The following is a 16,821-nucleotide window of genomic DNA, read 5'->3' as shown; positions in this document are numbered from 1 at the left end:
ACAGATGAGCAGTGAAATGTTTAATTGTAATCAGTCGATCACCTCAAACGAGACTGTCCACACATTCCAACATTGCAGAAGTCACAGCTGTGCACAGCTGGCCAGCATCTGGGAGATCAGACAGATTTGCTCAACCTGGTCTCAATGATGACAGACACCTCACTCAATGACTCACCATGGTTTTGTCCACTGACAAGCTCTGTAGACATTCCGCAAGCACCTATGAATATCTGTAATGCTCTGGTTTTCCTCCAAAAGAAACTCAATGACAGCTCTCTGCTTGGAATGAACCTTTGTTACAGACTCCATTTTGGAGGCTACATATAGCACCATCACCTATTAGAGCTTCATGAGACTGTAGGAGCTGAAGTGGGAATATTGCATGATGTCTCACAACAAATTCTCATTTTTTTCAACTGAAATTGGCTGAGAAGAAAAATGTGTTACATTACTTATTGAATGGCCATTATACATTGGAAGATAATGTATTTGTACAAAACGCAAAGTTAAACAATAACATGCTTACCTAGTTATAAGTAGAATGACAGATCATGATACACTGTTAATCACATTACATAACTTCATTACAAGTACAGCCTAGTAACACTTAATGTAAACAGTGAGGATGATTGACGACAAAACAGTGGAAAGTTTTAAGGTAGGCTTAAAAATGTTCACTAGGGTGAATTGTAAAGTGTACCTAATGCCAATTATAAATTCAACCTTTTTTAAAAATAAGTTTGCAACCATTTTTGAAAGCATTTTTCTGAAGAGAGTAATTTCTTTAGGTATTAAAGCATGTGTGAGATCAGACAACGAAATGAAATCTATGTGAAATGTTGTTGAAAGATAGCCAGGAAAATAAGTCTTAGAAGATAACACTACATCTATTAAAGAAACTGAGCATTATCTTTTTATATACACTTATATAATAATTTGCTATTTTTTAGTATTTTAGACAATATTTTGTTTTCCTTTAGTCTGTGGTCTATTATTATAAAAGCCATGGTATTTTCGTTAGTAATAACACATCAGTTTCTCCCAGTTGTTTTAAAGCATTTTGTACATTTTGTTGTAGTATTTTAGCCATGTAGTGGACTTGTCCACTTTAGTGGACAGCACTTAATGTTGCTTCTTTGGCATTTTTAATCAATCCTGAGCTTGCACACTTCAGTGGGCAGCAGGAAGTGTTGCTTCTTTGGTGTTTCTAATCAATCCTGAGTTTGCAAATACACACAGGGTGCAGTGCTAGTAGGGAGTATCCACTGTAGCAGACTGCATGCACTTGCAGCCTCAGGATTGATGAAGAATGCCAAAGAAGTGACAATGTCAGGTGTCCACTGCAGTGGACAGCTGCATTATAGAGCTAAAGTTAGTGTCTTTGTCAGTATTTCTCTCTAAACAACATAGATTCTTTTACGCATGCACGCACGCACGCACGCACACACACAGACACACATACACATACACACACACACTTATTGTGTGGACAATACGCTTCTGCAATGTAGACCAGAAATTCAGGGACTTTTGATATTCCACCTGTGCAAGTACTTACTCTCACAAAGTTACTGCAGTCACTGTCCTACCCTGAAGAAACATGTTGTCCCTTGGCTTTGTTCTCCACATGCAAATGAAAGAATAAAACTGTGCAATAGTTGTGCTGTCCTCTATAATAATTCGTTTTATAATTTTTCATTTGTAAATATCATTTGTTGGTAAGAATGCACAGTGATACACACCACTCTTCCGGAGTGATACATAACACTGAGTCTTACAGCTGTTGCCAAATTCTCGATGATTTCATGGCATACTGTAAGCAAAACTAACAAAATCATACCTAGCAACTACACAGGTTGAATGGCAGAAACAAGTGTCCCTTGGAAACTTTTCAAAATGCAATATTTCATAAATGACTCGCAATAGGATCTGCAACGAACACCTCTGACATTCTAATTTACCCTACTTTTATTTTGTTAATGTTAATAGGCGTTGTTTCATTTAAAAAGTGTATGTTTGCACCAAAAATACACTTTCTAAGTGTTATTACAATCTGTTTTTGGCTAACAATATGAGATCCTGTCAGTCCATTGTGTGAAAACTGCACAGTAATAGCGATTTCCATTTCTGTAATATCTGCGGTGCAATTCTTAGGTGACTCATCTTGTATATTTCTTTCACCTTTCAACTTTCCCTTCTTTGCTTAGTACTTGTTTGCATCTGAACTTTTGATTTATATACAGCTGCTTTTTCTTTCTCCAGAGGTCTCTTTAATTTTTCTATAGGTGGATCTATTTTCCCCTAGTTATACATACTTCTGTAGCCTTGCATTTGTCCTCTAGCCATTTATGCTTGGTCTTGCCATGTTACCTGTTTCATAATCTGCTGCCTTCACTACTTCATGTTTCAAAGCAGCTCGTCTGTCTTCTGCTGTATTCCTTTTGACTGTATCAGTCAATTCTTGGCTAATGCTCCCTTTGAAACTCTGAACAATCTCTGGTTCCTTTGACTTAGCCAGGTCTAATCTCCAAAATTCGTTACCTTTTTGCAGTTTCTTCAGTTTAATTGTAATTTATGGTCAGAGTTTACATTTGCTCTTGTAAATATTTTACAGTTTAAAACATGTTCCAAAATTGCTATGTTATCATTATAAACCATCCAGTGTCTCCTGGTCACTTCTCACATGCAGTCTTCTTCCATGATTCTCAAACCATATGTTTGTGTTGAGTAACTTATGCTTTGTGCAATATTCTACTAAGTGGCTCCTCTGGCATTCCTTTCCTAAAGCTTGTATCCTCCCACAATTTTTTGAAAGAATATATGGGATGAAGGAAATTATTCAGGTAGGAAAATTCAGTTGAGATCTGCAACTAAAATACAATAATTGTAGTAACATTAATTCAGTAAGTACATTCTATGTTCTATTCATCTCTTCCTTTTACTATTATTGAATTTTAGTCCACAGCACAATATTCTATATTATATTCTTCTCTTCCTTTTACTGTTATTGAATTTTAGTCCCCCATCACAACTGAATTTTCCTATCTGAATAATTTCCTTTATCCCATACATTCCACGAATCCTTTCTTCATTCATGGAGCCTGTAGGCATCCGAATTTGCATTGCTGGTGTAGGTTTCTGCCTTGACTGTTACAATGAATTCATTATACTGTTCATTGTAGCTTACACATATTCCTATTTCTTATTCTTTGTTAGACCTACTCCTGCATTATTCCTGTCTGATTTTGTATTTATAGCAATTTACTCACCTGATCAGAAGTCGTGTTCATCCTACCACCAAACTTCATTAATTCCCACTATATCAAACTTCAACATATCCATTTCCATTTTTAAATTTTCTAATCTACTTACCAGATTAAGTGATCTAAAATTCCATGCTCCGATCTGTAGAATGATAGTTTTGTAACTGCTGATGATGACATTCACCTGATAGCTCTTGTCCAGAGACCCAAATGGGGGACTGTTAACTTCTGGAATATTTTTGCCAAGAAGATGCCATCATCATTTAACCATACAATAGAGCTACATGCACTTGCTTTCAGTCATTCATAGTATCAGCACAGCAAGGCATCTACAGTATGGCTAACTGTATCAGTGAGGTGCACAACCACCCCATTTTGATAAAGTCTGTGGTTCATGGGCAATACTTAATTTATTACGTATTAGTCTGATACACTTCCCTGTTCATTAACAAATTTTCATAATCTTGAAGAATTATTGAAACTGATAATTGGTGGTAGATATAACCATAAGGTTTTAATGGTGAATGTTAATGTAGGACATTAACTAAAGAATGTGTATTCTCTAACTCTGTTAATTGCCAAATCAAAGAAAGATGATGAGACTTACCAAACAAAAGCGCTGGCAGGTCGATAGACACACAAACAAACACAAACATACACACAAAATTCTAGCTTTCGCAACCAACGGCTGCTTCATCAGGAAAGAGGGAAGGAGTGGGAAAGACGAAAGGATGTGGGTTTTAAGGGAGAGGGTAAGGAGTCATTCCAATCCCGGGAGCGGAAAGACTTACCTTGGGGGAAAAAAGGACAGGTATACACTTGCACACACACACATATCCATCCCCACATATACAGACACAAGCAGACATATTAAAAGGCAAAGAGTTTGGGCAGAGATGTCAGTCGAGGCGGAAGTGCAGAGGCAAAGATATTGTTGAATGACAGGTGAGGTATGAGTGGCGGCAACTTGAAATTAGCGGAGATAGAGGCCTGGTGGATAACGGGAAGAGAGGATATATTGAAGGGCAAGTTCCCATCTCCGGAGTTCGGATAGTCTGCTTGTGTCTGTGTATGTGTGGATGGATATGTGTGTGTGTGCGAGTGTATACCTGTACTTTTTTCCCCCTAAGGTAAGTCTTTCCGTTCCCGGGGTTGGAATGACTCCTTACCCTCTCCCTTAAAACCCACACCCTTTCATCTTTCCCTCTCCTTCCCTCTTTCCTGACAAAGCAACCAGGGGTTGCGAAAGCTCGAATTTTGTGTGTATGTCTGCGTTTGTTTATGTGTCTATCGACCTGCCAGCACTTTTGTTTGGTAAGTCTCATCATCTTTGTTTTTAGATATATTTTTCCTACGTGGAATGTTTCCCTCTATTCTATATATATATACACCTAAAAACAAAGATGATGTGACTTACCAAATGAAAGTGCTGGCAGGTCGACAGACACACAAACGAACACAAACATACACACAAAATTCAAGCTTTCGCAACAAACTGTTGCCTCATCAGGAAAGAGGGAAGGAGAGGGAAAGACGAAAGGATGTGGGTTTTAAGGGAGAGGGTAAGGAGTCATTCCAGTCCCGGGAGCGGAAAGACTTACCTTAGGGGGAAAAAAGGACGGGTATACACTCGCACACACACACATATCCATCCACACATATACAGACACAAGCAGACATATTTAAAGACAAAGAGTTTGGGCAGAGATGTCAGTCGATGCAGAAGTGCAGAGGCAAATATGTTGTTGAATGACAGGTGAGGTATGAGTGGCGGCAACTTGAAATTAGCGGAGATTGAGGCCTGGTGGATAACGGGAAGGGAGGATATATTGAAGAGCAAGTTCCCATCTCCGGAGTTCGGATAGGCTGGTGTTAGTGGGAAGTATCCAGATAACCCGGACGGTGTAACACTGTGCCAAGATGTGCTGGCCGTGCACCAAGGCATGTTTAGCCACAGGGTGATCCTCATTACCAACAAACACTGTCTGCCTGTGTCCATTCAAGCGAATGGACAGTTTGTTGCTGGTCATTCCCACATAGAATGCATAACAGTGTAGGCAGGTCAGTTGGTAGATCACCTGGGTGCTTTTACACGTGGCTCTGCCTTTGATCGTGTACACCTTCCGGGTTACAGGACTGAAGTAGGTGGTGGTGGGAGGGTGCATGGGACAGGTTTTACACCGGGGGCGGTTACAAGGGTAGGAGCCAGAGGGTAGGGAAGGTGGTTTGGGGATTTCAAAGGGATGAACTAAGAGGTTACGAAGGTTAGGTGGACGGCGGAAAGACACTCTTGGTGGAGTGGGGAGGATTTCATGAAGGATGGATCTAATTTCAGGGCAGGATTTGAGGAAGTCGTATCCCTGCTGGAGAGCCACATTCAGAATCTGATCCAGTCCCGGAAAGTATCCTGTCACAAGTGGGGCACTTTTGTGGTTCTTCTGTGCGAGGTTCTGGGTTTGAGAGGATGAGGAAGTGGCTCTGGTTATTTGCTTCTGTACCAGACCAGACATACTAACAATTAAACGGAACAGCCATGGGTACCAGGATGGCCCCTTCGTACGCCAACCTATTCATGGGTCGCTTAGAGGAAGCCTTCTTGGTTACCCAGGCCTGCCAACCCAAAGTTTGGTACAGATTTATTGATGACATCTTCATGATCTGGACTCACAGTGAAGAAGAACTCCAGAATTTCCTCTCCAACCTCAACTCCTTTGGTTCCATCAGATTCACCTGGTCCTACTCCAAATCCCATGCCACTTTCCTTGATGTTGACCTCCACCTGTCCAATGGCCAGCTTCACACGTCCGTCCACATCAAACCCACCAACAAGCAACAGTACCTCCATTACGACAGCTGCCACCCATTCCACATCAAACGGTCCCTTCCCTACAGCCTAGGTCTTCGTGGCAAACGAATCTGCTCCAGTCCGGAATCCCTGAAGCAGTACACCAACAACCTGACAACAGCTTTCGCATCCCGCAACTACCCTCCCGACCTGGTACAGAAGCAAATAACCAGAGCCACTTCCTCATCCTCTCAAACCCAGAACCTCACACAGAAGAACCACAAAAGTGCCCCACTTGTGACAGGATACTTTCCGGGACTGGATCAGATTCTGAATGTGGCTCTCCAGCAGGGATACGACTTCCTCAAATCCTGCCCTGAAATGAGATCCATCCTTCATGAAATCCTCCCCACTCCACCAAGAGTGTCTTTCCGCCATCCACCTAACCTTCGTAACCTCTTAGTTCATCCCTTCGAAATCCCCAAACCACCTTCCCTACCCTCTGGCTCCTACCCTTGTAACCGCCCCCGGTGTAAAACCTGTCCCATGCACCCTCCCACCACCACCTACTTCAGTCCTGTAACCCGGAAGGTGTACACGATCAAAGGCAGAGCCACGTGTAAAAGCACCCAGGTGATCTACCAACTGACCTGCCTACACTGTTATGCATTCTATGTGGGAATGACCAGCAACAAACTGTCCATTCGCTTGAATGGACACAGGCAGACAGTGTTTGTTGGTAATGAGGATCACCCTGTGGCTAAACATGCCTTGGTGCACGGCCAGCACATCTTGGCACAGTGTTACACCGTCCGGGTTATCTGGATACTTCCCACTAACACCAGCCTATCCGAACTCCGGAGATGGGAACTTGCTCTTCAATATATCCTCTCTTCCCGTTATCCACCAGGCCTCAATCTCCGCTAATTTCAAGTTGCCGCCACTCATACCTCACCTGTCATTCAACAACATATTTGCCTCTGCACTTCTGCATCGACTGACATCTCTGCCCAAACTCTTTGTCTTTAAATATGTCTGCTTGTGTCTGTATATGTGTGGATGGATATGTGTGTGTGTGCGAGTGTATACCCGTCCTTTTTTCCCCCTAAGGTAAGTCTTTCCGCTCCCGGGACTGGAATGACTCCTTACCCTCTCCCTTAAAACCCACATCCTTTCGTCTTTCCCTCTCCTTCCCTCTTTCCTGATGAGGCAACAGTTTGTTGCGAAAGCTTGAATTTTGTGTGTATGTTTGTGTTCGTTTGTGTGTCTGTCGACCTGCCAGCACTTTCATTTGGTAAGTCACATCATCTTTGCTTTCACACATACATATATATTATTATTATTATTCACGTTTGGGCCCTACTGGACCACACAAAGTACAATCACGGGGCATTCAGTTATTTTCTTTTAGACTTTCTCTCTGCCCAAATTGTTTTCATTCTCTCGGAATGAGCTCTTTTCCTTTCATCAGACCATGTGGTTCCAGTTTTATTTGGTTTTTCAGCTTGACCAACTACCCAGTCATGAATTTTTTGCCTAAATAATTTTCTGTCTTGAATTTCATCTTGTTTTATATCTGCCTCTTTCATGTCCTCTTTTATAGCAGCAATCCATTTTATTGTCTCAAATTTAGCTTTACTTCGATTTTTGTAGAATTCCACTACTTGTTTAGTTAGTCTGGTAGCATCCATTCTTTTAATATGCCCATAAAATTTTAATCTGCGTTTTTTCATATCCGAATATATGCTGGTGTCTTGTTGAATTTCACTATTTGCTCTTAGCCTGTATGTTCCTTCTTCAGTATATTTTGGACCTAGAATTTTTCTGATTACTTTTCTTTCTCTTTTTTGGATTTCTTGAATGTCCTTTTTTCTGTTTAAAATAAGCGTTTCAGCCCCATAAAGGCACTCTGGTTTTATGACCGTGTTGTAATGTCTCAATTTAGAGTACCTCGAGAGACATTTTTTGTTGTAGATGTCTTTTGTAAGTCTAAAAGCTGTCTCCATCTTTTGACAACGAATTTCATTTCCAATTTTTTCTAGACCAGTCTCTGAGATTGTTTCACCTAAATATTTGAATTGCGAAACTCTTTTGATTTTTCCATACTTAGTTTCCAAAAGTTTGGGTGCCAGTTTGTTGCTAGTCGTATACTGTGTTTTTTCAAATGAGATTTGGAGACCTACTCTTTCTGCTGTTTCTTTAAGAATTTCTATTTGTTTCTGAGCAATTTGGATGTCCTGCGTTAGAATAACCAAGTCGTCTGCAAAGGCCAAACAGTCTATTCGAATATTTGTTCGTCCTAATTTCACTGGTTGGTCAATTTTGAACTCCAATTTTCGTTCGCGCCACTCTTGTATTACTTTTTCTAGAACGCAGTTAAATAGCAACGGAAAGAGTCCATCACCTTGCCTCACGCCTGTTTTTATTTCAAAGGGTTCTGAAATTTCTCCTCTGAACTTTACTTTTGATTTTGTACCAGTTAGCGTGTCTCTGATAATTGCCGTGGTTTTAGGATCCAGGCCTTGTTCTTTCACAATTTGGAAAAGAGAGTCACGATCCACTGAGTCATAAGCCTTTCTAAAATCTACAAAGTACAAACTAGTTTTTTATTGTAAATTTTTTGATGTCTGAGAATTAGTTTGAGGACTAAAATCTGTTCTGGGCAAGATCTATTTGGCCTGAAACCTGCTTGATATTCGCCAATTTTCCATTCAAGTTGTTGTTGTGCTCGGTTCAGAAGACATTGAGAGAGGATTTTGTATGTGACTGGAAGAAGAGAAATTCCTCTGTAATTATTAACATCAGTTTTGTCTCCCTTCTTATGAAGTGGGTGAATCAAGGCGGTTTTCCATTCATCAGGAATTTTTTCAGTTTGCCAAATGTTTTGCATGATTGAAGTAATTTCTTTAACGGTTTTTGGACCAGCTGCCTTTAAAAGTTCTGCAACAATTCCATCTTCACCAGATGCTTTGTTGTTTTTCAACCTATGAATTTCTTTAATGATTTCCTCTTCATTTGGTGCAAGTGAAACTGGATTGCATTGTTGGGGAATTTTTAGTGGAAATCTTTCTATGGGCTCGGGGCAATTTAGAAGATTCTTAAAATATTTAGAAAGTTCTTTGCAATTTTCTTGGTTGTTAAGAGCCAACTGTCCATTTTCCTTCTTGAAGCAAAGATTCTGGGGTTGGTACCCCTTTATTTTGGTTTTAAAAGTTTTATAAAAATTTCTGGTATTGTATTTCTGAAAATCTTCTTCAATTTCTAAGAGTTGACTATTCTCATATTGTCTTTTTGTTTGTCTAATTAGTTTTGAAGTGTCTTTTCTAGTTGTCAGGAATGTATCATATGTGTCTTCTGTCTTGTTGCTATTCCATGCTTTAAATGTCTCTTGTCTGGCTTTGATTGCATGATCACAGTTTTCATTCCACCAAGCATGTTTCTTGTGTTTTCGTAAAGGAATTTGATCTTGAGCTGTTTTGATAATCTTGTGTTTGAGTTGTTCCCAATTTTGTGCACTTGTTTTGTCAAATTCGTCTGCTAATAATGATGGTTGGATTTTACTGGTGTCAAATTTGGGGATTAATGGTGTCCTTTTGTTGAAATTTTGGGGTTTTAGCTTTAGTTTCACATGGGTTAAGTAATGGTCTGAGTCAATATTGGTGCCTTTACGAACTTGAACATTTAAAATTTCTTTGTGACATGGATACGAGATTGCAATATGGTCAATTTGGAATTCACCTATGTCCTTGTTAGGTGATCGCCATGTCTTTTGTTTTGAAGGTTTTTTCTTAAAATGACTTGACATAATTTTGAGATTGAAATTTCTGCAAAATTCTACCAGCCTCTTTCCATTTTGATTGGTCCATTTATGTGCAGGGAATTCACCGACCGTTTTTCTAAATTTTCTCTCTTTCCCTAACTGTGCATTAAAATCACCCATTAAAATCTTTACATAATTTTGAGGAATTTTGGAGACTGTATTCTCTAACACTTCCCATGACTTATTTACTTTTTCTGGATTTGTTTTATTCTCCTGGTTGATAGGCATGTGTGCGTTAATTAAACAGTACATTTTATTTGCACATTTCATGGAAATTGTCATTAGTCTGTTGTTTACTGGATTTACTTCGATTACGGAGTCAAGAATGTCTTGCGAAATTGTGAATGCAACACCCAGATGCGGAGTGTTTTTAAGAATTCTTTTGTCTGTTTTACTTTTAAACAATCGGTAGTTTCCAAAATCCATGGTATTCTCATCAGGTAACCTTGTTTCTTGCAGGGCTAAAATTTTGATATTTTGTTCTTTTAGTGTGTCTCCTAATTTATAGAGTTTTCCTGGTGTCAAGAGAGAGTTAATATTGATAGTTCCAAAAAATGTTTCGACCTTGGGCATGAGTCGGTCAAAAGACTTCGATTTCCTCTGGTTTGGGATATAGCGTTTCAGCCTAGTCTCCCCAGAATCCGATAGATTAGTTGCGCCACTGATGGCGGAGGATTTGTTACCACCTGGGGTAATTTTGTAATTACTAAAACGCTCCATAATAGTACTTAGAATCAAAGGGTTGAGCTCAGAAAAGCTCAGTGGTTAAGTATATATATATATAAACAAAGATGATGTGACTTACCAAACGAAAGCTCTGGCACATCAATAGACACACAAACATACACACAAAATTCTAGCTTTTGCAACCAATGGTTGCTTCGTCAGGAAAGAGGGAAGGAGAGGGAAAGACGAAAGGATGTGGGTTTTAAGGGAGAGGGTAAGGAGTCATTCCAATCCCGGGAGCGGAAAGACTTACCTTAGGGGGAAAAAAGGACGGGTATACACTCGTGCGCACACACACACACACACACACACACACACACACACACACACACACACACACACACATATATATCCATCCACACATATACAGACACAAGCAGACATATCCAAAGCAAAGTGCCTTAAAGTGACATAATGATATTATTATTATTCTTATTATTATTAGATATAATTATGATAATTGAATGTACTGTGTCATTTAATTATGAGGTCTGTCTCTTATTTCAGATGGGCATAAGTCAAGGAGGATGCAGTACTGTAATTGAAAGAAACAATACAGGTAAATAACAAATACTATGTACTTGAAAACCCTAGAGATAGTCAGAACAGAAAAAAAAAAACTGGATGAGGCTGATATAATGAAAACTGGAGATAACCTGTCATTGTTGGTAATGTCATGTTGTAGGTAGTCATCTTTTGATCTAGATGTTTGCATAATGTGTTGAGTGAAAATAACCATAGTATGTGTAGTGGAGACACTGAGTGATATTTAGTCACATACTCAGTAGCTGGAACATAGTAAAAACCTCATAAGTGCTTGCAGTTGTTCAGCACACCTAAAGATACAGATGCACAACTATGTTGTTCAGTTATTGAAGCTCAGAAGTATGCAAGCTGAACTAGAATGTTCCAGTCCTTGTTTATATGCTTATTGAAGCTCACCACTTCAGCTATATAGTTAGTGGTTACCTTTACCTGTTGCATTGTAATACATGTAGGATTTCCAGCATCATGTAGGCTTAAATCTTGAGTTTCAGCACCTATCATTTTGTGTTTGAATATTTTAAAATAAATGCAGGTTGTTTGGTTGACTGGAAGATGATTGATAACATCTTTTCTGCCTCACACTTTTTATTTCTCCCTTAGATTAGACAATGAAATGCTTGAAGTAACTTATTCTTATTGCTAAAATAAAACAATAGAAATTCCAGGTTGAAATATCAACAACGTAGGAAAAGATAGAGTGCTATTACCATAAAGATGACACCTTAAGTTGTAGACAGGCCTAATTAAAAGACACTTACACATTAGCTTTCAGCCTTCATCAGAAAAAGAAAGAGAAACACACACCATTCATTCACACAAACAAGCACAACTTACCCACACATTATCGCCAGCTCCAGCTGCTCATACCAGAATTTATTGGTAAGTCATGTTTAATATATTGACCTGTAAATAATACTGTGTGAGCAAAATAAATCTGTCCCAGAAAATATTTATAAGTCTGTGAGAAATTGATACATGTTAATGAACAGGAGAACTGCCTGTCAGGGAAAATGCTGGAAATTGGATGCTGTCTTTTGTCTTTGCACATGCATTTTCTGCACAGTCTGTCCCAAGAACTTCACTGTGTCATTATGTTTGAGTGATTGAGAGGAGCAGACATGTTTGTTGACCAGTTAAGTTAACACAAAATGGCACTCATGATAAAACAGCACATGTTCATTGTCAGGTATTACACAAAGCACAGTTACAGGAAATGCGTATGATACTCTACATGCAAGAGTTTAAGACTGGAAGTGTTTCGACAAAACCTCGAGCTCAAATATTAGTGGCAAAATGGTGTGAAATGGACTTTGTAGTGAATAAAAGAATTTGAACACAAGATAACACTATTCAAGTGCAGAAAATACTGGAACAAAATCTGATGGAATGCCAATGCCTTTTATCTATGCTAGTGGGAATTAAGAGATTTTCCTGTCAAAATATTATTAAAGAGGACCTGCTATTCTTAAAAATTTACTGTTGTGCATGTGTTAAAGCCTGCAGATGAACTTCCATCCATTGAACTATGCAAGTGGTTTCTGAGTGAAGCGGATCCTCTGTTTCTCATTTTTCCAGATGAGGCCTGATTCAGCTTGTCAGGGTATATGAACTCACAGTATATGTGCCGTTAAAAATCTCCAACAGTGTGTGTGTGTGTGTGTGTGTGTGTGTGTGTGTCTATAACAGACACACATACACAGAAGTGCCAAAAAAAAAAAAACTGGTATAGGTATGTGCATTCAAATACAGAGATTAGTAAACAGGCAGAATACCATGCAGTGGTCTGCAATGCCCATGTTAGACAACAAGTGTCTGTCGCAGTCATTGCTGCTGCTACAATGGCAGGTTATCAAGATTTAAGTGAGTCTGAATGTGGTGTTATAGCCAGCGCATGAGTGATGGCACACAGTATCCCTGAGGTAGTGATGAAGTGGGGATTTTCCTATACGGCCATTTCACCATGTACCGTGAGTATCAGGAATCTGGTAAAACATCAAATCTCTGACATCGCTGTGCCCTTGATGACTGCATGACACAAAGCTTTATGCCTTGCCTGGGCCCGTCAGTACCGGCAGTGGACTGTTGATGACTGGAAACATGTTGCCTGGTTGGACGAGTCTCATTTCAAATTGTATTGAGTGGACGGATGTGTATGGGTATGGAGACAACCTCATGAATCCATGGACCCAGCAGGGGACTGTTCAAGCAGGTTGAGGCTCTGTAATGGTGTGGGGTGTGTGCAGTTGGAGTGATATGGGACCCCTGATACATCTAGATATGACTCTAACAGGTGACACATATGTAAGCATCCTGTATGATCACCCGCATCCATTCATGTCCTTTGTGCATTCCGATGGATTTGGGCAATTCCAGCAGGACAATGCAACACCCCACATATCAAGAATTGCTGCAGAGTGGCTTCAGAGACACTCTTCTGAGTTTAAACATTTCCACTGGCCACTAAACTCCCCAGACATGAACATTATTGAGTATATCTAGTAACGTGCTTTTCAGAATAGATCTCCACCCCCTGATGCTCTTATGAATTTATGGACAGCCCTGCAGGATTCATGGTGTCAATTCCCTCCATGACTACTTCAGACGTTAGTTGAGTCCACGCCACATTGTGTTGCGGCACTTCTGCATGCTCACAGGGGCCCTATACGATATTAGGCAGGTGTACCAGTTTGTTTGGCTCTTCAGTGTGTGTGTGTGTGTGTGTGTGTGTGTGTGTGTGTGTGTGTGTGTTCCTGCATCACAACACAGCACTTAAAAGTTTATGTGAGTGCAACCATTATTTTGTTCTAAATTATTGAAAACTATATTTCCTTCTATAAAATGTAAATACAGAACTGAACATCAGTTCAACTAATGTTTTTTTGCAGCATGCTGGGATATGAGTTTTCCTTCATGGAACAGTCCACCCTTCAATGGAAGACATTTCAAGCTAAAAACATACTGCTACAATAATGGTGCTTATCAACGGACAGGCCTTAATGCTACCATAAACTCTGGAAGTTGGACAGGTTTGTGCAATCTCATGTAGGGCATAACCATGACATTAAATTAATATTCTTTTATTATTAGGGTCTGAAGTGCTACTGACCTTTTTGATGCCTCATAAGTATAAGGAATTTCTTTTTGACTCCCCCTTCTGTGATTATTTGATGTGGTGAACAGTTGTTGAATAAATGTAAATGGCACTGTAGAATTTATTTTCCATTCGTTTCCCATTTATTGACACAAAACTTAGTTCCAATGATCACCTTTATTGTAATATATCAACATCAATTTTCTGGATCAAACTTGCAAGCTACATTGATTATGAGTGGTCACACAAATTCAGTTGTGGGAAAGATTAACATAAGAAACATGCATCTTGAATGTTCAGTCATGACTTAGAACCATACTTACTAAATACTAACTGCAGGCTGATTAAAACAAATAACATAGTGTCAGAACTGTTTGAATACTTGCCCACCACTGATTGTTGGTTTGTGCGCAATACCTATATCTCAGATGAGTGGGGTATAAATATTAAAAAATATGAAAATACAGACCTGTTACATTTGGATATTAACAGAAAAGACAGCAAAAGTAAAACATAACAAACACAATGTAGATGGTGAATTTATCTTGATTAGCTATCAGCTGTAGAATCTGAAACTGGAAAAGTTATAGGCACTGTTGATACTTTTCTTGGGTATGCAGCTGGATAATGTAGTCATCTTGATACAATATTTCAACAGACAAACTGGCCACCATCTTCAGGTGAGTGTGCTGATGCACAGTCTTGCTGTTAATTCTTGTAAAACACAGTTCCAGCGAGATTATGCATCAGCATACTCATATGAAGATAGTGGCCTGTTGGTCCATTGAAATACTGAGTCAAGATGACTACATTATCTGGCTGCATATCCCAGAAGAGTATTATCAGTTATTACACAGAAAGGTCTATTTAATCACATATAGGTGTTGTTTACCATGATATAGAAATTTTAATGTCTACTGGGATTTACAAAACCTTTAAAGAATAATGTAGAAAGGCAATTTCTATAATTTGAATACTTTATTAACTAACAAATTATTTTAGTGAAATTATTCATATTTGGAATCAGAATAATTGCAGCTAAAAAACTATTAAAGTCGAATTTTGAGGTGATTACATTTTAAGTTTGGAACAGCCGGAAATGTTGACTATGAATAACTTATGAAATACTGAATAACAACAATGGAAATTCTTGGATGGAACAATACATAAAATAAAGGAAAAGCAACCACTCACCTTTAGCAGACTTTTGTGTGAAGTGTAAGCACATTTAACAGTAAATGGCATTTACTTGCTTTCCAACTGTGGCTCTTTCTCCAGCAAAAGTACACACATTCATACACTCAAACATACACTGTTGCAGCAGCATAAATAAAAATTTTGCTGTTATATGTACACATGGTATATGTATTGCATTTGCAATGGACGAAAAATTATGTATTTAAGGAGCAGAACTGTAGCAAGACGGAGTTATTTCAGCTTGCTGCATCTCCTTACCACACATTGGATTATATAGATAGACATTATAAATAGCTAACTGGATAATCCAATTTTTTAAAAATCACAATAAATTTTTAGTTCAGTCAAATCATAACAAACCACAGGTTGTCACAAAACATTAAATATACGGAAATTTTGACCAGGTTACCAATGACCGTTACATATATCATACACATTAGATATTGCAAGATATGACAAGCTAATCATTGTCATGCAAAATGAAAATTTTTTAAAAATGTTAAAAAGTGCAGAATTATCAATTACAATTTGATGCATCCATATAATCTGTGTGTTGAACATTTGAGGACTTCTGCAATTTTTTTAAAAATTGTCAAAAACTTGGTATTTTATATGAAGCCACTTTTTTTAATTTTTTTCATTAATTCTCCATTTCTACTATCCTTGTCACTAACTATACTTAGTTTAGTTTCCTTCTCTGAGTCCATTTCTTAGGGTGTCCCCCAGCATTTATATGTCCTTGGATTGAGTCCTTTTTGCTACCACAATTCAGTGTCTACTTCCTCAATGACATGGAAAAAACAAAGAGAAGAATTCTACATCTGTAAATATATATAAACCATGCTAATTATTTTCTGTTGCTTAATAGTTGTTCATATTATATAAAAACTTATCTTCAAAATGCAATTAATTAATCTTTTCATGTCATTTAATGCCTATTATATAAATTCAATATTAATGTCAGTCTACATTCTTTCAGTTCAGTTTCCCATATGATTTTATACCAATAAGTCTTAAATACTTTATAAGATACACATAGAGAGAAAGAAAATACCCAAATTACAAGGGAGATTATGTTCATGGTGTACTATTATTCTGAAATAGAATACATACTAGTAATTTCAATGAAAGAAAATTAGTCACAAACCAAAATCATGCCATTATAAATATTTACTTCTTTACATTATATTCATTTTATTCTCTTGATTTATCTACTGATCTCTCATTCTGCCATGTCCTTGCATCAATCTGATGTGTCTTAGCATATTTATCCAGTTCTTTTTTGTGAGGAGTTCAGTTTTAACTTGAACAGCCACTAAAATGTGAATGTGGACAGAGCATACATATTGAAGCTTTTCTTTTTTTAATGGGTACTAATCTGACTATTGTGCCA

The 16,821-nt window shown here is 38.4% G+C and overlaps 1 protein-coding gene across 3 annotated transcripts in view; it reads left to right on the top strand.

Moving 5' to 3' along the window:
* Window positions 1-16,821, top strand: part of LOC126161966 (uncharacterized) — a 227,959-nt gene that overhangs the window by 49,026 nt on the left and 162,112 nt on the right. For all 3 annotated transcript variants that reach the window (XM_049918153.1, XM_049918152.1, XM_049918151.1), the window contains exons 5-6: window positions 11,102-11,153; window positions 14,026-14,166. In XM_049918153.1, coding sequence (XP_049774110.1) covers window positions 11,102-11,153; window positions 14,026-14,166 — 193 coding nt within the window. The remainder of the gene's footprint in view (window positions 1-11,101; window positions 11,154-14,025; window positions 14,167-16,821) is intronic.

The sequence above is a fragment of the Schistocerca cancellata genome, chromosome 2, assembly GCF_023864275.1.
Source record: "Schistocerca cancellata isolate TAMUIC-IGC-003103 chromosome 2, iqSchCanc2.1, whole genome shotgun sequence".
Taxonomy (NCBI): Eukaryota; Metazoa; Arthropoda; class Insecta; order Orthoptera; family Acrididae; genus Schistocerca; species Schistocerca cancellata.
This window is presented reverse-complemented; position numbering and strand designations above follow the sequence as displayed.